Genomic DNA, 22,834 nt, shown 5'->3' with positions numbered 1-22,834 from the left:
AGATAAAATTAAACCAGTACTTTAAAGAGTAGTTTAGGAGTGTTCAAACAAATATGTGGTGATATGGAGATCTAGCCAGAAGTACAAAAGAGGATAAATAATTGATCTCGGTGTCAGATAACAGTCAGGAAGAAGTAATAATTCTGAAAATAAATTAAGAGTATGGAATCAATAGAAGGGAATGTAATACTTTCATAAGAGAAAGACTGACATGCTTCAAAGTAGTTCTGGGAGTATAATTGAACATGATTTGCATATAGAATTAGATTAGGAAAAATAATATTTTGAGAGCGATTCCAGAAGGTATTTAAGATTATATAGCCACATGTATGAAGTGTTTCACTACATCAAATAGCATTTTGCATGGTCCCTTGTGGATCATGAAAACAGCACAAAAGAGCCAGCCATAGACAAGGTTTGCAGAAAAAAAATTAACTTTTGTAAATGAAAGCAACCCTCTCCCCCAAAATCCTTTTCAAGTGTACAGATGAGAACTGAAAACACTTCAGGAAGCATCGTGTGTTGACAGCAGCTGAGAGGCAGTCAAAGAAGAGATTAGCCTGCTTGTACCTCTGAGAACTTACCTTAGCAAGAAAGATTTTGAGGGGTAAGATTTCCAAATTGAGGGGTGGGATTTCCCTCACCCCAGTCTCTGTATGAATGAAGTGGCTGGCCACTGTCATCCACAGTCCCCCCTCCCATACAGTCAAAAGTTTACTTTTTATATTAATCTAAACAAAAAACTGTACTGTTGAGAGCCTAAATATGCCTCAGAAGCATGGAATGTTGAGAGCAGCTGGGAGTCAGTTAAAGGTAAAGGGACGAGGGGTGGCAATTGGCCGGCTGAGACCCGACAGCCAAATCCTCCTAAGCCGCCAAGCTTCAAACTCTGGGTCAAGTGGTTGTATTGCTGTCACTTGGTTTGACCAAGATATGATGGCCTCTTTCCAGTCCTGCATCCCAGAAATGGAATCACCTCCTTCTAGAGCATGTACAGTGCTTAGTGTAATGGCTGTAGAGCTCTTTTGCCTCCTCAGATGTTTTCCTGAAATTGTGCATGTGCTGTAGAAAAGCTTCAGTGCTTGACTATTGAGTTTTTTTTTAAAAAAGACACATAGGGTATAATACAGTTCCTCAGTCCTCAACCTCCAATCTTCGTTGTTCATCTAATATCTAATCCCTGTGTGCAACTGTGGAGGATACAGAGTTCTCTTTCATATTTTGCTTACCATATTGGGGGACTGTCCTCTTCTCCTGTGAATTGTTACATTGGGGGAAGGACTATAGCTTATTAGGAGTCTTCTCTGTGTTATCACTGTTTTTTCAACATACCTTGGGATTTGCCAATAGCTAAAATTTTGTAACTGTGCCAGAAGGTCGCTACATCAATCTGATAAAAACTTTATTGGCCAAGTCGAGACAGTCAAATTAAGTGCTACCTAAACTTGTATGCTTGACAGACAGCATCAAGTGACCTTCACTGGTAAGCCATCGGAAAATTTAATCTTCAGTACAGAGTTTGGAATAACTTTTTTCTGTGTAAGAAAGGGACTTTGGATAAGGGTGAAAAAAAAGATTTCTGGTGATTCATCATACATCATTTGGTAACTTGTAACAAACAGGAAAGAATTAAGGGCCCAATGATCTCCTTGAATATTAGACTGCTTTTGTGTAATGGTTATTCTCTGTTTATTTCACTTTTCTAGGGGGTAAATATTTCAAAGTGACTGGCCAGAAAGAGTACAGTTGCCAATAGCCTGGAGAAAAATGTCCTGTCTCTTTAATAGATCCTTAATGGGATGTTATTTACCAGGTGTTTTTATTTACCTCCATGCCATGAAAAACTTCACCTGTCCATTTCCACATATGAAGCCTCCATTAAAGACAAAGGACAATTTCCTCCCCCCAGGCTGTTGGCAACCCTATGAAAGAGTTTAAGCAGTTACTCTTGATGCACTTGTGGTTCTACTTAGCAATAAAACTAACAACTGAAAAATATGTGGTCATGGCAGAAATTACAATGGTTAAATTTTGCACAATAAGCTCTGTTCCTAGAAATACAATTTACAATGAGGGAGAAAAGAGGTACTAGAAGGAATAACTATTTTTCTCTGAAATCACCTTCTGATGATATACTGATGGTTTCCCTGGAGAACCGTCATTGCTTTTTAATCTTGCTGCATGATTGTCACTACTGGAAAGTGTGAATGCATCACGCACCTAAAGCTACTTTCCAAGAAGTTTGTTGCCCACCCTATTTCCCCCCTTTTCCAGTTTCTCCCTGCAGAGTTTTCTGTCCATAAGTTATTTTGAGGGGGGGGGGGGGGCTACTTCCAAGTCACAGTCTTGTAATTGGCCCATTAAACAGTTGGTCTAATCTTGCACAGATCTGATATCATTGGTGATTTATTTGCACAATTTCAAATTTAGCTGTATACAGAAGGCATGTGAAGAAGGCCGTTTGTCTAATGTTCCTCACAGATCTCATTCCTTAAGAAGTCTCCTCTAGAGGCATTCACATTTTTGACAGTCCTCTCCTAGCAGAGCTTGCATGGGATGAGGGATACAGATTGATGATACAAGAAGTGGAGTGTATACCTTGAAGTGTCTTGCCAGCATCCTCAGGGTGTGATGATTGAAATGTATCCATGTGAACATGACAAGGAAAACTTTTGGAACATTTGGAGCTGCTGCCATTTATGTGGGTGAGATGAAACAACTATTATTTTATCTGCAAAGTGCTGCAGGAATTACCATTTCATCCCAGAAGCTCAGTAGCCCTATGCAATGACATGTACTACACTACCATCTGATTCTTTACATGTACTACTGAGGTGTCAGCGACCTGCTGGCTTTCCTTATGTGATTTGAAGCTTTTCTCCTCTGGAGCTGCAAAGACGGTCTTATCCTGAAGTCTCTCAGTATATTCTGGCTTCTTCCACAACCACCAAAAATGAATGAGGCGTATCAGAGGCCCAATCTGCTAACTTGCATTATTCCCTTGTGATTTTTCCTCTCACAAACATTTCCATCATGCTCTTTTGAACTGTAACTTAATGTCTTTGAAAAACTTATTACTATTTCATTTTGGCTCCTGCTTTGCTTTATGGGAAATCTTTTCTATTCTGACTTCTGGAGTACCTTTTCTTCCTTTTATGCCATAATAAATGTCTTTCCCCCTTTCACTTAAACTGTCTGATCTGTTGAACTAAACTTCAATGAACGTGGATACTTCCTCATTGTTTCCTTTTCTTCAATCACATTCATGTCTTTCATCTCATGTTAAGGTCTTTCTCTTTATTTTTTTAGTTGCTTCTCTCCTAAATTGGACATGGATTTTTTCTGCAGCTGGTTTTTCTTTCTTTCCTTATCTTCTTCTTAGCTGTACAAGGTTTTCATCCTTTTGTAGTTCTTGTCCCTCCATTATTCTCAGTATATATAATTTTTCTTCATATTTTTGTCTCTTTTAATGCCTGTCACCTATTCCACAGTGTATTTGTGTGTGATGTATGCATTTTTTCTCCTCAGAAATGGCTCTTCTCTGGTCTCTAATGGTTTGAGTTTGTGTGCGCGCATGGAGGGGGGGATTTCTGCCTGATTCCTTCCCTTTTTCCTGCAGCTGTTTGTCCTCTAGGGCCCCCAGCCCTTATATCATCATCTTACGGATTCATGGCTGAATAGAGGGAAGGGGGAGGGATGATCCACCTCTACGTATCCCTTGTGTTGGTACTTCATAAGATCCAATCCATTGTGAACATTTTAATTATTCTTCACAAGCCATCTTGAGTGAATTTTGTACAAAAACAGCACATAACTACAGTAACAATAAGCAAAATGTTGATTTATTTCTTTAACAGTGCCATATTTATTTAAATAAGGTTAACAAACCAAATATGGTTCTCAAGTTATCTTTAAAATTGTCTATTTTAGACATGGAACGTACACATATGTAATGCATGGTTTCCCTAGTTGCACGGTTGTCATTCAACAGTTAACTTCTAGACTACTTTCCAGAATTCTTTATGGCTGCTGGTGATGCTATTGTTTATCTCCACTGAGAAGGAACTGAGACTATTCACTTGGATCACATAGCCTACCAAATGCTTATTTGTTGTTTAGATTAGCCTTAATAAAGGTGGATAACATGAAAAGTGACAAATGCATGAGAGAGAACCTCTTGTTCAGGTCTGTCAAGTACCATTATACACGCATAGTTAGGCTTCCACATGCACGTCCCACTGGGTAAGGAACTGCATGTGCAAACACTGCATGCGTGGGTCTCCACTCCAACAGCTGAAAAGGAACCTTTCAAAATAGTTAGTCATGTCATCCTTCCCTGCCATAAAGCAGATCAATGTGATTTCAGCTATTTAGAAATAGCTTGACACGCAACTCAAAACTGTGTGTGTGGCTCCTATAGATCACAACGTCTTTCTCAGTTACTTCAACCTTGAGTCTAAGGAACGTACTGTTCAATATTGTGCTTAGAAAGGGATGTCTGCATAATTATTTTATGCAGTGCTAGGATGTTTTCCTTCCTGCACATGACTGCAAAAGAGAAAGTGGATTGGATCCTACCACTCTGGTCAGCTAAATATGGAGTCTTCTTCTTCCAGAGGAAGAATCTGTTTTACTGGAGAAGGGTTCCTTGGGCCAGAGCTGACCAGAGTGGCAGGATCCAAACGATCTTCTTTTTTTTTTTTCTTCAAGGATGCTATTTTAACATTGGTTAGCCAACATGAACTTCGTTTCTTCAAGCCTTCCCCCTATATTTTAGGAAGCTATTCTATCCAGTGCGGTATATATACATATATATATATATATATATATATATATATATATATAAAGGATGAAGGCCTTGTAAAGATCAGAGAAAACAGGGCAGTTATTCATTCTGTTTAAATCTTATTCCTCATTTACACTTGGAAAGTAGCCTGCCAGCTTGAGGCCTGCCTTAGAGAAAGGATTCAAATTACTTCAGTTTTTTATAGTTTGGGATGAGACATAAATTACTTTTCCTTCCATGTTTATTCCTCCCAGTATTGACCTTAATAGGGCTTCCTACTATTTCAGACCTCGCACTCGCTATGCATACCAATATGGGCATACACGTTTCCCTATGATTAAGCCACTGAGCTGTGGCAGAGAGGGCAAAAGTTGTAATTGCTGATTTCCTGGGCCTGCGCACAATGCTTGCACGCACTGCAAATCCAGAACTGATATTCCGTGATGGGCCTTCCTGTGGCAATGCAGGTGGGAACCTTTCCTTCTCCCCTGTTGAACACAAGGAAGAAACACAATTATTATTTTAAAAGGCATCTACATGATAGGAGAGCCTTGTCTACTGCAAATGTAACAAACAGGTTTATTCAAAAGGGTTATTTCAGTTGAGGGCAGCGTTGCCAATAGGCCTGGAGAAAAATGTCCGGTGCCTTTAACAGAGGCTTACCTTGCAATCCTAAGCAGAGTCACACCTTTGTAAGCCCATGGACTTAGAAGGGTGTAAACCTGCTTAGGGATTCCTCCGTTATTGTGTCAAATGGGCTTTTCATAACGTGGACATAAATAGTATCACCTCATAACCAAGCAGCTGGCAAGCCTAGGTGAGAATCAAGGACACTTTATCAGTATGTAACAGATCTAACATCCATCAAGAAATTAAAACTGAATTGTAGGGCATAACAGCTATTTTTAGCAGCACTTCAACACTTAGGTGCAGCAGATAAACTCTTAAGATTCTATCATAATCACGGCAAGAATAAAGCAGAAAGCTTACTCTTCTAGAAGACCATCCAAGTCGGACTTCTTGCTATCTTTAGGACAATGTTTAGTGAATATCTGCAGCGCAAGGTCTTCATACTGCTCCCTTTGTTCTGAGCTCAGAGTTTCTAAAGATTCAAGTTTTACAAAAGCTTTTGAACAGGTACCAAATGCTCTGTTGGCACAAGCACAGACAGCCAACAGAGAGTAGATCTCTACTGCAGGAATAATGTCTTCATAATCCCGCAGATGAAGAGCTGTTAAACAGAGAACAACATGATTATAACATGATAACATTCTACATAACATTGCCCTCCTACTCTTGATTTACATCAGCCAGAGGTGTACATCAACCAAGTAATACTGTTTTGACCACCTAAACCTTTTTGGTGCACCCAAATGTGTTTTGGCATTGTGGATTTATGTTAGTGCAGCTCTGACGTTATGGCAGTAGAACTGGATTTGTAAACTTGCATTTATATACCCTATGTCGTTGTTTATTGAAACGTCCTTGATACTGACTGTGTTAATCTCACACTATGTAATCCACCTTGAGTGTCAGGGAGAAAGGTGAATTATGAATGAATGAATGAATATATAAACAGGTGCTGCCTCACCAGCATGAGGGTTAAAGCATGAACAGCATCAGGCCAAGGAAGGACTGGGGCTCACTCAGAATCTTATGTTCCTTTATGCTTGGTCCCAGCCCCACAACAAAGCTGCTAATCATGTGGCAGCCAACCACCCATTGCTGAAGCTCCCTGCCTCCTCCTGTTTCCGACGGCTGCTTCTAGGCTCAGCACGAGTCTAGCAAGGGAGCATAAGAGCCTGTACTGAGCCAAGGAGAAGTACCTATTCTCTAGCCTCTCTCCTGATCTCAGTGCAGGAGGAAAGGGGATTAAGCTGTGCCACCAGGAACTAGGAAAAAACTGAGCCCCCAGCTGCTCTGCCAGCATATCAGGGTCATGACTTGGAGCCAGCCAATGATGGCAGAAGTTTTGTAGTCAATAACAAGTATGCCCATCATCTCCTCCTATGCCTCCAACAACTGGAAGTGAATCAAGCCCCAGTGGTACTGTCTGCACCCCAGAGGCCTGCCTTGAACCTGAACAGTAGCTGCATGGATCTGGGAGGCAATGATGGGGACAAGCCATGCCTGTAGTCTCCTCCTCCGCTGCTGGTATCTTGGAACAAACCAATCCCTTAATTGTGTGGTCTCAATCAACCTCTTGGGTCACTTGAGCAGAGAACTGGCTCTGCTTATTTTAATCTTTATGAGTGAGTATGGACTAAACTTTTGGAAAATCCCACATATTCCATGATGTGTCTTTCTTCTATTGGCTCTTGTGGCTTGCACAGTTATGGAATTGGAATGGGAGGTACATCACTGCTGCAACTCAAGATTTCTTGGTTGTGGGGTTCAAACCACCATTTCCTACATCAGTAAGCTTGCTTGACAAGGGAGCTCTTGGGGGGGGGGGTTCTTCATGGTCCATACATGCATCCTTCCTCTTAAGCAGACCATAGAACTGGCCATTTGCTATGATGGTCATGTATGTCCTTCCTCCTGTGTTTCCCGCTGTGGTTGACTGAAGGTTGGCTACATTTGTGCTGCCAGGGCATTCAAAGCTCTGTCCGTAGTTGCAGGGGTCATGCACACACAATGGTGTGCTCTGAGGAGATACGCACTGCAAGTAAGACACAGTTATGGAAGCATTCTGCCATAGTTGTGTCTGACTGGTTCCTTTCATGTATGACTGATGTGAATGGGGCACAACTGGTGGCAACGTATTGTTCAACTCAAGTTAACTGAGTTGCTGTGGTTGCTGTGAGTGTCTGCCACTATTGATATTATTGATAAGATTCTCAAAGAATATTTGGCCGTGAGCCCAAAGATCTATGGCAGGGCTCAATATTATTTTTCTGCCAACATTGCTCTTGGGAATGCATAGGATCCCAACTATTATGATGCTACTGCAGTCATATTAGCTGCTACAACAGTAATAGTAGGACCACTGGATAAGCGTGACTAGTAGGCAGCATAATTGTCTGAGAGAAGCACAAGTTCTGTTTTGATCCATTAAAAAAATTCCTTGCACCTAGTCACCACGATCCAAACTAATGGGAGCAGTTCAATGCATGCAAAAAAGAAGGTGTGCATGGAGCTGTGTTTTTCCATTGATGTGAGTGGGAATATCTTTGAGGAAGCTCCTGTGTACACCACAGCACAAGGCTGGAGCCAGGCTGAACGGGTTCCAGAATTGCATCAACTGTGCTGAAATGGGCCATGTCCACTGAAATAGACTTATCCCAAAGTAAGAGCTTTGATGGACATTCGGGGGCTTCAACGGGGTTCTCATTATGCAGAGAGTGCTCCCTGTCGCAGAGAAGAAAACAGCCCTTGCAAGCTCCCGTGTTCTCACATCTGAGCCCTGCAGTAGATCATCTTTGGGATCGTGGCCAAATATCCTTTGTGAATCTTTCTGGAGGCACATTGCGAAACTGAATACATTTGCGTAAGACCTGAATGTTGAACACAGATGAAAACTGCAGCCTGAGTTGTCTGGACACAGCGGACAATGAATCTGAAGACAAAATAGACAACAGGAACAAGAACGAAGCCTACCTGTCTTCATGGCTGTATCTACATAGCCTTCATAGAGTTGTCTTTGGGCAAGAATAAAAAAATGGTACGCCTCGGCTCCTCGCCAAGCATTATCAATTAGGCGACTGTCTGAAGAAAGAACATCTTCCTCAAGCAAACCAGCTAATGCAGAAGTAGCCTGAAAACAAAAATACCGCAAAGCGAAGGAAGCCTAAATGCAAAGCCTTTTTTTTTGTATTCTGAGTACCTGTCTCTTTTCTTCAGTAAGAACTTTAGTCCTCTGCCCCAATGTATGAATTTCATACATAGTAATTACAAGTCGTGATACATTTTTTCAGCTATGAAGTCATTTATATAGCAGCAAAGTGTACACTATGGGGAAAGTTTTCAAAAGCAAGTAAATTAGTTATAAATATTCACTTGCAAGATGGTGGTGGAGAGTACCTTCAAGTCAGAGTTGACTTACGGCGACCCCTGGTGGGGTTTTCATGGCAAGAGACTAACAGGTTTGCCATTGCCTGCTTCTGCAACGCTGGTCTTCACGGGAGGTTTCCCATCCAATTACTAACCAAGGCTGACCCTACTTAGCTTCTGAGATGTGACAAGATCAGGTTCACCTGAGCTATCCAGGTCAGGGCCCACTTGTGAGCTATATGTATAATAAAAGTGATCACATTTACTTGGCCCTGAGACTCAGATACACAGATTATCTTCCCCGTTTATGTCAATAATGGGAGGGGGGGCACTGTACATTCAAGTACTATCAAGGAGCTTGAGACGCTCCACGCAAAATCCTGCTCTTTCCCTCAGCTAATTAACATTTCTAAATGAGATATACATTAAGCAATGCTCTATGTGAATTCTGAAGAGCTGTGAACATTGTGTGTGCAGGCACCAGTGAAGCTTCTGTCCAAGGCTCTAAAAATCCACTGCTGCATTCAACATTCCTGGAAAACTATTTTCTAAATCAATCTATCTAATTCAGAACAGTGGGCCTAGAATGTCAATCAAAAATCCGTACAATAAGGCCATGCTCAGATAGGTCGGCTATTTCTGCAAACCTGGGGAAACCAGGTCTGCAGAAAAATATAAAAACTGGAGGGAAAAGACCAGGTGACTTAAAAATCCCAGAAGTTAAAAAAATAAAAGAGATATTGTGATGGTATGTTGAGATCATGGGCCCTGCCAGGCAACATCCAAGATGCATTGGCAGGGGGGAGGGCAGGACTGTCAGGACGGAAAAGAAGAAAGTGGTAGGGGGAGGTGGGTGTTGAGGACTGGCAATGCTTGGGCTGCGGCTGCTGCTCTTCCTTCCTTCCTCCACTCCAGTCCCCTACCCACCATCTCTTCCTCCTCCTTGCCACCAGGAGGGTTAGAGGTGGATGGCTGAGAGATCTGGGTACTGAGCATGGTGGTGTTTAGGCTGCAAGGGAGCCCAGGCACAATTAAGCTTACTCCAAGTCCAAATGTTGCTGGTGCTCACCCCCATCTCCCAGCAAAGCCCTCTTCCTTCCCCTGGTGCTGCCAACTGATCTTTGGGGATGTTGAGAGCTTGACAAAGTTTGGTCTGGGAAGGAGTCTACAACTGCCCAGGCTCTGCTCCTCTCCTCTGAACCTCAGATTCATAAATTTTGAGCCGTGGAAAATATTTATTCCACTGGTGTTCAATGCTTGACTCCTCTGGTTGCTCTAGACTTTACTTCCTGGCAGCAGCAGGGGAACTTCCTCGTGAGTTTCCTGTGGGTCCACGCTTGTAAGATTCTAAACAGCATGTTCTAGGGGAAAGTGATGAAATACAATCACCAATTTTACATGCACATTGTTGTATCGCCAACTTGTAAAAGGAAGCCTTGCTTTTATGTCAGGGAATCAGCAAGCATTTCAGTACTATACCTCTGAAGTCTTCCCTTTTGTCTTTCCCTTCTGTGTGTTTTTCATTTGTTCATGATACTGTTCAACAAGTAAAGCTGACATAACATACAGTTTTTTAACTCGTAAAGGTTTGGTCCTCTTTTTAGCTTCATCATCTGCAATCTTTTAAAGATAAACATCTTTTAAAAAATTGTATTCCTAAAAAGTTCAGCAGGGAGAGTCTATATGCTCATAAAAGGAATGCAACAAAAGATGCAGTCATGTTACATGTGAGTTAATCTCGCAACAAATTGTCTTGCAATTAATTTCCTTGAAACCAGAAAACAAACTGGAATATAATATAATTTGAGGAAGAGGGTGGAAAGGCCAGACACAGCTTCTACAGTAATGTAGGGGAGCAACTGCTAATTTAAAAAGGCATGAATATGTACTTACTTATGTGCATGGGAACACTCATCTGTGCATATATTCTGAGAAATATACATTCATATATTCTGAGAAATGCATATATTTATCCCCAGGAGGAGAATCAAGATGTACCGTCACAGAAAACAAAACTACGAACTCTAATGCAGTACCAACTTCTAAGTGTTGTGTATTACCAAACGTATCATAGAAATCTTCTATAATTTTCACAGGTTTCCCTGTCACTGCACAACATGCCAGCACAACTAAATTTCTGTTGTTCTGGATGAGAGCTTGAGTATGCTTGGATTCAACCTAGCAACTGGATCCTTAGCTGGTGTCTGTTGCTCAAGGTGCTTTGTACCACTCCCTATTGATATAGCAGCTAGGCTACTTTTGGCACAGGAATGGGGCTGGATCCAGCACAAGGACCATGTGATGTTTGCGCAAGGATCCTTGGTTTTTCCGGTTCTCCCCTTCCTCCCCTAGCAGGCATTTTTGACTCCAGGAAAGTTTATTCTCCAGGTTACATCACCCCTGTGCATTAACAGCAATGTGCGTCAGGAAGCTGCAGTGGGGATGGAGAAGGAGGCAAAATCACTCCCTTCTGCTTCTTCTATCAGTGGAGCTCTGCTCATACAAGAGTCTGGAATGGGGATCTTATGGTACATCTCCATTAAACTAACTAACCCACTGAGGCCTTTTCTATGGCCCGCAGTATTTAGAATAGGTGCCTAATGTGGTGCTTGTAGGTACTATTGTGCCTGCCAGCATCTTTTATGGTACCCACCAAGTGTTTTTAGAAAGTGGGTGGGACTAGCGGGGCTTTTGCAAAGCATGGCTTCTGACTGGCCAGTGGAGATTTTATTGGCTGTGCAGATTTTTAAAAATATTGCTTTGGTAGAAGTTGCCTCCATAGCACAAGGATCTTCACTGTGTGACTGAAGGTAAGCTGTAGGAGCCATTTTGTGGCTGGCTCTGCCTCCTGCAGCAGCCGTTCTGTGGCTTTTTGTTGCTGCGCCCACCACGGTGTGAGAATTCCAAATGTGCCTGCAGGCTCAAAAGGCCGGGAACCCCTGCTTTAGAAGTTAAGCAGCTGTTTATCTAAGACAGGATTATTTCTGTAGTGTTACCCTGCTTACAAAGCTTACTCTCTATGCAACTTTTCTTGGCACCTATATTATCATTGTTTAGGCACTAGGTGCATGGTGTTAATTTGTGGTTTTAACTTCTAAATCTGGACTTGCTTCTGATATATAGATTGGGTTTTGTTATGGACACTAACACCCCCCCCTCTGGACTTGTTTTATTGTTTGTATTATATTAGTGCATTGCAAAATAATACAATAATGTAATCATAAACAATAACAGTACCTTGAACATCAGCTTAGCAGCATCAAAGAAATAGTTGGCTTTATAATACAGCTTAACAGCATCAAGAGGTTTGTTCTTTTCCAGTAAATAAGATCCATATCTCGCTAACAGGGAACCAATCTCTTTCATATTGTGTTGCTTAGCCAGTTCAACAGCTTTCCTCCACTAGGGAAAAAGGCAGCAATCATTAATATTACACACAAGTCTGAAAATACACTATGGGACAGAAGACTGAAACTTAAGTGCTCTGTTGCTGAAACGTGTATTTATTTGTTTGTTTCAAACATTTATATCTGTCAAGAAACTGGCTTCTCTTAGTCCATTTGGCTTTTCAAAACTTTGATTCAGGCTTTTGGGCCTGGTTAGGCCACAGAAAGAGAAATCTCTAGAAATTAACTGAGCTCTGAGCTAGCAGTTCTCAGAGACGTAAGAGGGCCATAGGAGCAGATGAGATCATGGGTTCAGAGCCATAGACTAGGATGGGACACTCTCTACTGCATTTCATCTAATTAGTGCAAGGGACACAGGTAGGGCAAAGTTGCTCTGACTGTGAACATGTCTGAGCTGCAGAAAGGTCATGTCCTAGTAACTAGGTCATGTCCAAATAACACCCCTGATTGGTTAAGCAGGATCAGGCCACACTGCGGGAAATATGGCATAAAGCAAGGGTCCTCATTCTATTCAGTGCGCTGTTTGTTGTCTCTAGATACTAGCCACTTACATGCCTTCTTGAGCTCTGGACCTGACAACCAGCTTAGGTGTCAGTTCTAACTAAGCCTTCTGTTCCAGGACTTGGACTTTTGCTGGACTGTGTGGTTTGACCTGTGTGGTTTGACCTCTCCTGACCTGACCTCTGTGTTAGGGAACCAAAGCTGGTACAGCATTTAGGTTAGATGTTTTCTTTCCTGTTTTGTACAATATTTATATTTGTAATCTTTTGCAAGATTTTGAATAAGTTTTATCAATTATGCTTCTTTAGTGCCCCTCTTCTTAAAAGTATGGAAATACCTACTATGAGAGCCCAGGTGATGTGGTTATTATCAGACACAAATGATTCCGTTACCTTTTCCATGGCAAAATATATAGGGGCAATACTTAAATGTCAGAGAAATAATATTAAGGTTTTCCCATTTAAATTTAAATGTGTAGTGTGTAATTCTGCTTAAGGCGATATTTGTAAGAGCAGTACCAGATAGATACTTCTCTGGTGTTATTTGGGGTTTGGAGCTTCAATCTAAACCCCATACCTTGGCCTAATTTGGCTACAGCTACCAAGTAACTGTTTTTGTGGAACTCAGCCTGCAGGCGTCCTACCTTGCAGGGCTGACCTTGTTTAACACCCAGCACAGCTGGAGACTTTGTTCCTTGGTCTATAAGCTGAGGGTTAGTCAAGAGCGACTGGTGGTAAGACTTTCATCCCCGTCCCCATATTGTGTTTTTGCTCCTGACCCCCAATCTGGCCTCCTTGTGGATTCGAAGGGCTGCAACGGCATCTAAGCCAGATGACTTTTGAGGAGGCTTGAGAGGAGCATGGGCTCAAGGTTTCAGGGCCACCAGTACATGCCACTTCGTGGTAATATACTGAGATCCAATACCTAGCAAGTCATCCCCCACCAAAGCTCCATGTAGCAATCTGTCTTGTTGAAGGATGGCACTGGACTGGAAAGCATTAAGGCCACTGAAGGATCCTTTAAATGAACTCCTCCTGGGAACATTCTGGGCTCATGGAGACAGGAAGGCCTTACTAGTAGTAACTTGGACAGCAAGCAAACTCTGTCTTCTTTGTTGGGAATAATATATGATTGCCATTGAGCAAGACAACCCAATGCTTGTATCTTTGTAATTGGGATTGAGGTCCCTGTGTCAGAAACCAAAGCATGACACTGAAATATGCATGACTTGGTATGTTATATTTTTTGGTATGTTACATAACAATGTATAAATAGAAGGGGCTCACTTCTAAACGTACTCTACCTTTTCAGGTCTCAAACTCCATGCTACTTTCTTGTTCCCCCCACCTCAAAATATCATTCAAGCTTCTCATATCAGTTACCACTGAACAAATTCATATTTTACTTTTCATTTTTAACAATTATAAATGTCTAGGAACCTTGAGCAACAGGCCGTTTAAAGCTCTCATGTCCATTTCACACATTATACAGAGACTAACCTAAACTGGCCCTCAAATATAACCTTATAAGGAATGGCAGACAACCTTCTTGATGGATTAGTAGCACTCACGTTTAAAACCGTGTGAAGGCAAATGCTTAAAAATATTGGGTTTATAGCTAAGAATAATACTTATTCAGTACTCAAAGCAGAAGAAGGTGCAAGCAGCTGGGTAGCAGAAATCCCTAGAGTACTAAACAGAAGTTATTAAACAACAGCTCTCCAGGGGAAAAAATTATATTGAGCAGAGCCACAAAAAGTACATATGGTCAAGGTCCCAGTACAGCACCTTCTGCACTTGGCTTATAGATGTACCTGATTGAGATGCACACAGCAATCAACTGCATCCTTTGGTTTGTTACATTTGAGAAAGGCTGTGACAGCTTGTTCACACATGCCAACGGTAACAAACTTATGGGCTATATCCTGCAAGAAAAAACTATGATTAAATTCTAGAAAAGTAGCCTTTATAGTTTGTATGCAATTTGAATTATCCAAAAAATCCTTTGGAAACTGAAATACTAAAAAAATTACTTTGGTGCACATTCTGCAGCTGGGCTGACACCAGCATATGAGGTAGGTACAACTGCCAGGGCCCACCGTGGCTGACTCCCGCATCCATATACCTCTCCTACCTCCTGTCTGTATGCATTCCCTGTTCATTTGCTTGAAAGAGCTCCACCACCCATGCTTCCAGTTTCCTAGCATAAAGGGTGAAGTGCATGCTGGTGATGCCCACTGGTGGCACTCCAAGCGACCACAGCAGCAGCACTACCAGCTGCACGCACCAGCCAGTGCTGTCAGGGAAAGGCATGAATGTGGTGCAGGCAGCTGTGAGTGCAGGTAGTGAGGGCCTGTGAGTGGATGGGGGGGACATACAGGTGGGATGCAGTCAGGTGGGGGGGATATACAGGTGGGTAGAAAGGAAAGCCGGGCCGGGGGGGGCTGATGAAAGACAGACGGGGGCCTTTGGCATTGTCTGCCCACCCCCTCTCCAAACCTGGATTCAGCATCGTTTCTGTAGGCTACAGCTCACTCTGTCAGATGCCTAACTCTATCACATGCTGGATACAGTTTTTTCCATAACACCAGCACAAATTCTAATGTAATTAACATCTCCGTATTTTATTACAAATATTTTGACATATTCTGAAAATGTCAGTGGTTCCCCCACCCCTGTTTTTGCCTCTCATCCCGTCCTTTTTTACTTACTCTTGGCATTTCTCCCCTTAGAATTAAGGTACTCAATGTTAGATAATTTAACATTCAGAAAATGGTTGGGAGAGAACATAGCTGACATCTTTTCTCCAAAAGGCAATATACAATGAGAAGGACATTATACAGAGATGTTTATACTGTCATTTTCTTTTAAGCCTACAAAATAGCTTATAACGAGTAACATGCAGGATTTGATAACCTAGTCTGACAAGCTTTCCCTTCCAACATGAGGAACACCTCTGGGCTATCACTTGCTGCTGAATTTGATGGCGTTTAGATTCTCACTAATAGCCAAGATGAAAAAATGTTATTTCGACAAAGCAATACTTAGGAAGCTCATCAGCAAGCAGTTTTATACTTACAGAAAGCAACTTGTTGTTTTCTGGAAGTGAATTAGCCAAATCCTCCAGGCCTTGATAGTCTTCTAACATATAGTAACATTCAGCCAAACGTTCCTGGTTTCTGCCTTGCACATAATATTGAACTGCATTTGCCCTGAAAGGGAAAGAAGAACCCACAAGACCTCTGTCAATCTATTAATATGGCTGTCTTGTTAGAGGCACAGTGTTCAACACATATAACCGTAAGACATAGTCAATTTATGCATATGTAGGTGCTGCAACACAACATATAACATTATTTATTTTGAAAAGGTTACGTTGCACTAGCAACAAGTGGAAATAGCTGTATGAATTGGATGCTTTGGTTACTGAAGTGGAATTGTGCTTTCTGTTCTTCAAAATAAATAAAGTAATAAAACTTCAAAATTATTAATTAGAAAAAAATTATTAATTAGAGAACTTAACATGAAACAATGTTAACCTTCAGTTTCCATTTTATGGATTAGGCAAAATTCAACAGAATGAGGTGTGTACGAGGAAGCAGCTGCAGCCATTTAAGACCTCTAGCTCTGGACGTACCATTTCTGTCTATCAGCAAAGTAGTCTCCAACTGCATTATGGGCTTGTTCCAGAAGGTTGTCATCTGCATGTCCTGAGCCAGTTTTCAAAAGCTGCAGCACTCGAAAACCATCTCCAAGTTTGATCCGTAAACTAATTGCAAGATCTCTGCAAACGTTACAAGTACACACAAAGGTCACTTCTACGAGTTGTTATAAAAATGTGTCCTAAAGTTTGCCCAGAGGTAAAGAACATAGAAAATGAGGATGCACAGTGGCTGAGGGACTGAGATGTGAACCAGGAAGTTCACCTGGTTCACCTTGAGCATGAAGCCATTAAAGCTGCAATACTGACAGTGTAATCCTAAGAAGGGTTACTCCAGTCTAAGCCCATTGATTTCAATTGGCTTAGACTGGAGTAACTCTTCTTAGGATTGCACTATTAGCCTACTACTTACTAGTAAGTAAGCACAGCCTCATCAGATCAGCAATAAAAGTCTCCCTTACACACGGCATTTGTAAATATTCCTGAGATGATGCATGTTCTTCGAGGGTCTAGAAGAATGAAAGGCATCATAATTGTAAATAAGTTTGCTTCTTCTACATTTAAATCTTTTGGCCTATTCTTTGCCAGCTCCTTTGCCTGATGGACTTTTTGCTGTTCGTCACCAACAAAATACAAATTTGGTTTGGCCTGGTGCTCACACTCCTCTTATCTACCCCCTCAGAATGAACAGTTCTCTTCATTGCCAGTTGTGCTACTCTGCACCTGGGTGATTCTTCTATCCATCCAAGTGTATCATGGACCATTTACCTTCGGTCCATGTCCAAATACATCCTTTCGGCTTCTTCGAATCTACCAAAGTAAGCTGCCACTTCTGCTTGCTTCATGGCTTCGCTCTTTAGGTTACCAAGGCGCTTCACAAACTTAATACCTTGGTAATCTTTGTAGCGCACAAATGCTTGTTCTGCAGTTTGAAGATCTAGCTTCTGGAGAGCTGCTTCAGCCAGCAAACGCCTACATATCATAATACAGATGTTTTAGTTAGAAAGCACAATTACATTGGGCTCAAACGATCTCATTTCATTGATCCCATTACAGAACAGCATGGTTAGCTTAGCTCCAATTCCTACGGTTTGCAAATGATTCTGTTCTCTTAAAATGGATGCCACTGAAGGTCCTGCAGAAAGACCAACTACATAATGAAACCAGAATTGAAATATACTGGGCTAAAACATTTCGGTTGATCACTCAAACTTTGGTCCAGCTTTTGTGATGCCACAGAATGTTCACTGATAAAATAACTGTTCCATGGAAAGGGGTCAGTGATAGGAACAATTTAGCTTCTGAAATGGAAATGAAAAATCTACTTCAATATAACACAGAAACAGAACACATTAAAATGTGTATGTCAAAACAGATTCAGAATTTTGGAAAAGTGATATAACATTCCAAAAGTGGGAAAAATTTATGGATGAGGTGTATAAAATTTACTACAAACCAAACATTAAGAGAAAACTGGTACAAGATGTTTTATTGGTGGTATATAACTCCAAAAGATATAGCAAAAATGGATAAGAAATACAGAGGGTTGTGCTGGAAGTATAAAGAAGTAGAAGGCACCTTTTACCACATGTGGTGGACATGCAAAAAACCAAAAAAAATTGGAAAGAAATATATTGGGAGATTCAAAAGATCTTAAAAACGGGTTTTGCAATGAAACCAGAGATGATGCTGTTGGGAATAATGCCAGATAGTATTGAGAAAATACTACATGAATCTTTGAGGTATATGCTAACAGCAGCAAGAGTAGTAATGGCAAGTAAATGGAAAGACGAAGAATGCCCAATCAGAGAAAACTGGAAAGATAAAATGACAGAATATGCAGCAATGGTAAAATTAATGAATTATATAAATTGAAGACCTATCAGAGAATTCAAAAAGAAATGGGAAAATTACTTTGCCTATTGAAGATAAGATGAGAAATAAAAGATAGGAATTAATAATGTAAATAATGTAAATTTGGATAGGAGCTCAGATTGACAGAGGTTATTGAAATATTGATTATTTTAAGTCTTAAATGTTCCGTAATGGAAACATATATTATTTAAATAATATATAATATAGGGCTGGATCGAGGGGGGGCAGGGGGGGTAGTCTGCCCCTGGCGCCACCAAAGAGGGGGTGCCGGGCGCAGCCGCCAGGAGCAAGCCGGTGGCAGCGTGGGCAGCTGAGCGGCCGCCCATACCATTTGCCTGCCCTGCAGGACAGGGAGCACATGGCAAGCTGGCCGCCCCCTCAGCCGGGCAGGCGAATGGCACAGAGGGCTGGGAGGCTGCCCACGCCACTCGCCTGCCCCGCTGAGTGGGCGGCCAGCTTGCCGCGCGCTCTCTGTCCTGCTGGGCAAGCGAGTGGCATGGAGGGCTGGGAGGCCGCCCGTGCCACTTGCTTGCCCAGCAGGACAGGGAGCGCGTGGCAAGCCGGCCGCCCCCTCAGCAGGGCAGGCGAGTGGTGCGGGCGGTTTCCCAGCCACCGGTGCTACCGCCGCTCCGCTGGTGGCACGCCCGCCCTGCATGACGACGTCACAAAGTGACGTCATTACACAACACCGGGAGTGCGTGCACGTGGGCGGCCAGATTTGGGTTGTCCTGGGCACCAGAACCCAAGATCCGGCCCTGATATAATATATATTATTTAATTTGATTAGTATAGTATAGTTAGTATAGTAGAGATCATGGTGTGTTCTATGCTATTGGTTTGGAAGTAGGAGGGGTACAATGGCAAATATAATTAAATACTTTATAGTAATATTTTTGGTGTTTGGTTTCATAGTGAGACATAGTGGAAGAGAGAGGAAATGTCTCTGAGAATGGTTGTTGAGGGCTTGAACATGATATTCAAATGATTTATGATGACTGTGCTATCAATAATCTGTGTAAAGGGTATCCGAATCTTCCCTTAGTGTAATGGGTATTTCTGTTTTTCCTTATTTTTTTTCTGTATCCCCGTTGTTGTTTAGAAAATAAAAAAATATAAAAAAAGAAAAATCCATTTGGCTGGGAGGAAAACTTTAGATGTGACCTAAAGAACAGAAAGTTGTGCAGGAGATTGAGATGACTGAGATTGAGAGCTGGGAAACAAGTCCAACACATAGCTCTGAAACAAGGAACCCAGAGTAAAGTTGCTAAAAGAGTGCAGAGTAGATGAGAAGTGGAGTGGCAAACACCCAAGAAGAGTTAAAATTCAACAAGACCTGAATACTCTGGAGAATTGGGCGGCTGGGAACAGGATGCAATTCAACATAGATAAGTGCACAGTATTACATCTAGGCCACAAAAATGTGAAGCACAATTACAGGATGGAGGATACACTTCTGGGTAGTAGTGTATGCAAAAGAGATCTTGGAGTAAGAGTGGACTGTAAACTAAATATGAGAAGTCAGTGTGATGTAGTGGCAAAAACAGGCAAACTCAGTCTCGAGTTGTATCAAAAGGGCCATTGCATCGAAATCGCAGGAGGTCATAGTCCCTCTCTATACTGCTTTGGTCAGGCTGCACCTGGAGTACTGTGTGCAGTTCTGGAGGCCTCACTTCAAAAAGGATGTGGACAAAATTGAGAGGGTGCAGAAGAGAGCGATGAGAATAATCAGGGGTCTGGAGACTGAGCCCTACGAGGAAAGGCTGAGGGCCTTGGGAATGTTTAGTTTGGAGAAGAGGAGACTGAGGGGGGACAAGATTGCTCTCTTTAAATATTTGAAAGGCTGTCATTTGGAGGAGGGCAAGGAGCTGTTCCAGTTGGCAGCAGAGGGTAGGACCCGAAGCAACGGGTTTAAATTACATGCAGAAAGGTACTGGCAGGATATTAGGAAAAACTTTTTCACGATCAAATTAGTTCAAAGGTGGAATCAGCTGCTTAGGGAGGTGGTGAGCTCCCCTTCACTGGCAGTTTTCAAGAAGAGGCTGGATGAATATTTGCCAGGGATCTTTTAGGCTCATCCTGCATTGGGTAGGGGGTTGGACTAGAAGGTCTGAATGGCCCCTTCCAGCTCTGTGATTCTGAATTAGTCAGCAATAATCTCAGGGAAGAATGGTAGAGATGTTAGGAAGTAGCTGGCACACGGTGTAGAAGGGATTAACTGTGTTCATACTAGACAGAGTACTACTTCCCATTAGTAAGCCTCTTGACACTAAGTTTGATTCAGAATTAAGAGATTGACATAAGCAGTAGCATTTCTTGGAGGTTGCTGGTATGCCAGGTTTCTGCAGATGGAAAGATTTCCCCCTGCAAGGTGGTGTCCCATTTGATCAAAGGAAATTGTTCTGACTGGTTGATGCATAAACTAGAACAAAGGACTCATAAATTTTGGTATGAGACGGAGAAGTTTTGTAAAGAGAGGAAATGGCGCACTCCCCAGGGTCCCCAACCTCACGGCAGTTTCACGGCTCTGGGCACTTTCAGATTAAATGAAAACGACCCATCTGTGTCAAGTGGGTAAGAATGGAGATGGGGAGAATTTTGTAAACTACTTTTTGTCCCTGTTGGGGAACAAAGTTGGGGGCAGAAACAAAGTAAATAAATAAATAAAGGGTTCTAGAATTATTTTAAAGAAGTATTTCTCTGAAAACTGTACATGATGTACGGTCCTCTGACGGCAGTTTTATGACCACAGCTTCTTACACATAAACTTTTGTCAAATATTTAATTAAACTTTCAGAAATGCAGCATTTTAGTGGCAGCACTTTAAATTACTATTGAATAAAGTCACCACCAAGCCAGGACTATTTTTCTAGGCAATAGGTATTGATTCATAGCTAAAAGAAATTGTTAATTAATTCAGAAAAACTGTATACAACTATAATCCATGGAAGCATATGAAGCCAAAAAATATGAGATCTTTACCAAAGCCTTGGATGTGGGTTGTTTTCTATGAACTGAGAAGACTCTTCAATCCCTACTCCTTCAATAAATGCTCGACTATCTCGAAGGGATCGGATCTCAAAATTAATGATGAAGTCCTTATTAGGATGTTCAGGGTTCTATAAAATATGCAAAAATCATTTTAGCTACTGCACGTTTCTGTTCAAAAGTGTATCTGCACTGCTGTGCAAACTGCACAGATGGTATATTCTTACAAGCGAAAAAACCTATTTACCTTCAATATTTCATCCAATAAAATGGATTTAATTTCCAAATCTTCGAAGTTGCAAATGTATCCAGATGTTTGAATAGGTTCCTTAAAATGTATATCAAATGATTAGTGAAGCAAAATTATCAACATAATAATCAAATTTAAAATATCATATGATGACATTTGGGTTTTCCTGTATCTCCCCAATTAAGGACAAGAGCTCCATCTGAGCAGAAAGCGGGCAATATCTGTGCTGATTTGTCCTTCCCATGGCAGTCCTGTGTGCTGAACAGATTGTCACTTTGGAAGGTCCCTCAATGTTCAATACATATGAAGGCCATTAGTGGGAAGAGAAGGCCTGAAAAGCTTACATACAAAATGTAAAACTAACAGCCCTTTGGAGCCTGGCCTAATGTCTTCGCTGTGCTTTTAGAATAAACTTCTTGATAAAGATTTTGTAGTTACAATGAAATGTAGCAAAATTGAAAAGAGTCCAGTAGCACCTTTAAGACTAACCAACTTTACTGTAGCATAAGCTTTCGAGAATCACAGTTCTCTTCGTCAGATGCATGGAGGGTAAGAAGGAACTGGTCAGATAATGAAATGTAGATGCAACAAGAATATACCTCCCTAATATCTATAATGCCTGTTCATAAATCATGTATTTTGGGGGGAAAAGCTAATTGGGTTGGATCTCGACTAAAATTTCTGCTAACAGAACCCATTTCCATTAGCAGAATAGGACTTTCCTGCCTTTTCTGCTACAGCCCACCTGAAGGGGGCTGAAATGCTGCTGCTGGGGAACATGGGGGCCCTCAAGAATGGCAGGAGACGGTCTGCAAAATCATATATTCCCTTCCGTTAATAGAGTATTTAAGAAGGTCTTAAGCAGATTCTTTCTTGATTTACCAAAATAGACAGCCATTGACTTCATTTTAAGGCAAACTTCGTACGAATACAATTACTAACCAATTATTAATCAGATAATTTACCTTGCTGAACTGGCTTATTCTTCCACTTAGGCTTATATCCACCACTCTCTTGACCCCTTACAACTGATTCTTAGGTAGTTATCTTAAGTATTCTTACATAGTCCTGTGCTCTACCCATATTTGGGAAATATGACCTCTATGGCTTCCAGGTCTTTTCAGGGTGCTTCAATGCACATTATTATGATTTTTTCATCTGTAATTTCAACGGTCAAAGAGCATGTCCTGCCATTTCTATCAGGAAAAGCTCAACTGATTGTGACTCTTTTAATGTAAAAAGATGCTTAAGGGGACACATGACAGAGGCGTATAAAATTATGAAACACATAATTAATATTCACAAGATCTCACAGCTCCTGTCTTAGATAGCATTAAAGAAAGGATTAGACACATTGATGGAGTCTGGATAAGTTTA

General features: G+C 41.5%; 1 protein-coding gene across 1 annotated transcript in view; it reads right to left on the bottom strand.

The window, feature by feature from the left end:
- Nucleotides 1-5,022: 5,022 nt before the first annotated feature.
- WDR35 (WD repeat domain 35) overlaps nt 5,023-22,834 on the bottom strand; it is a 48,470-nt gene continuing 30,658 nt past the window's right edge. Inside the window, exons 17-27 of the mRNA XM_054977912.1 lie at nt 21,455-21,535; nt 21,202-21,338; nt 17,116-17,319; nt 16,324-16,470; nt 15,766-15,898; nt 14,501-14,611; nt 12,017-12,181; nt 10,259-10,399; nt 8,387-8,543; nt 5,777-6,017; nt 5,023-5,274 (exon numbers count right to left, since the gene is read on the bottom strand). Coding sequence (XP_054833887.1) covers nt 5,124-5,274; nt 5,777-6,017; nt 8,387-8,543; nt 10,259-10,399; nt 12,017-12,181; nt 14,501-14,611; nt 15,766-15,898; nt 16,324-16,470; nt 17,116-17,319; nt 21,202-21,338; nt 21,455-21,535 — 1,668 coding nt within the window. The 3' untranslated portion in view covers nt 5,023-5,123. The remainder of the gene's footprint in view (nt 5,275-5,776; nt 6,018-8,386; nt 8,544-10,258; nt 10,400-12,016; nt 12,182-14,500; nt 14,612-15,765; nt 15,899-16,323; nt 16,471-17,115; nt 17,320-21,201; nt 21,339-21,454; nt 21,536-22,834) is intronic.

This window comes from Eublepharis macularius, chromosome 1 (genome assembly GCF_028583425.1).
Source record: "Eublepharis macularius isolate TG4126 chromosome 1, MPM_Emac_v1.0, whole genome shotgun sequence".
NCBI classification, from domain to species: domain Eukaryota; kingdom Metazoa; phylum Chordata; class Lepidosauria; order Squamata; family Eublepharidae; genus Eublepharis; species Eublepharis macularius.
Note: the sequence above shows the minus strand (reverse complement) of the source record. Positions and strands in the feature narration are given on the sequence as shown.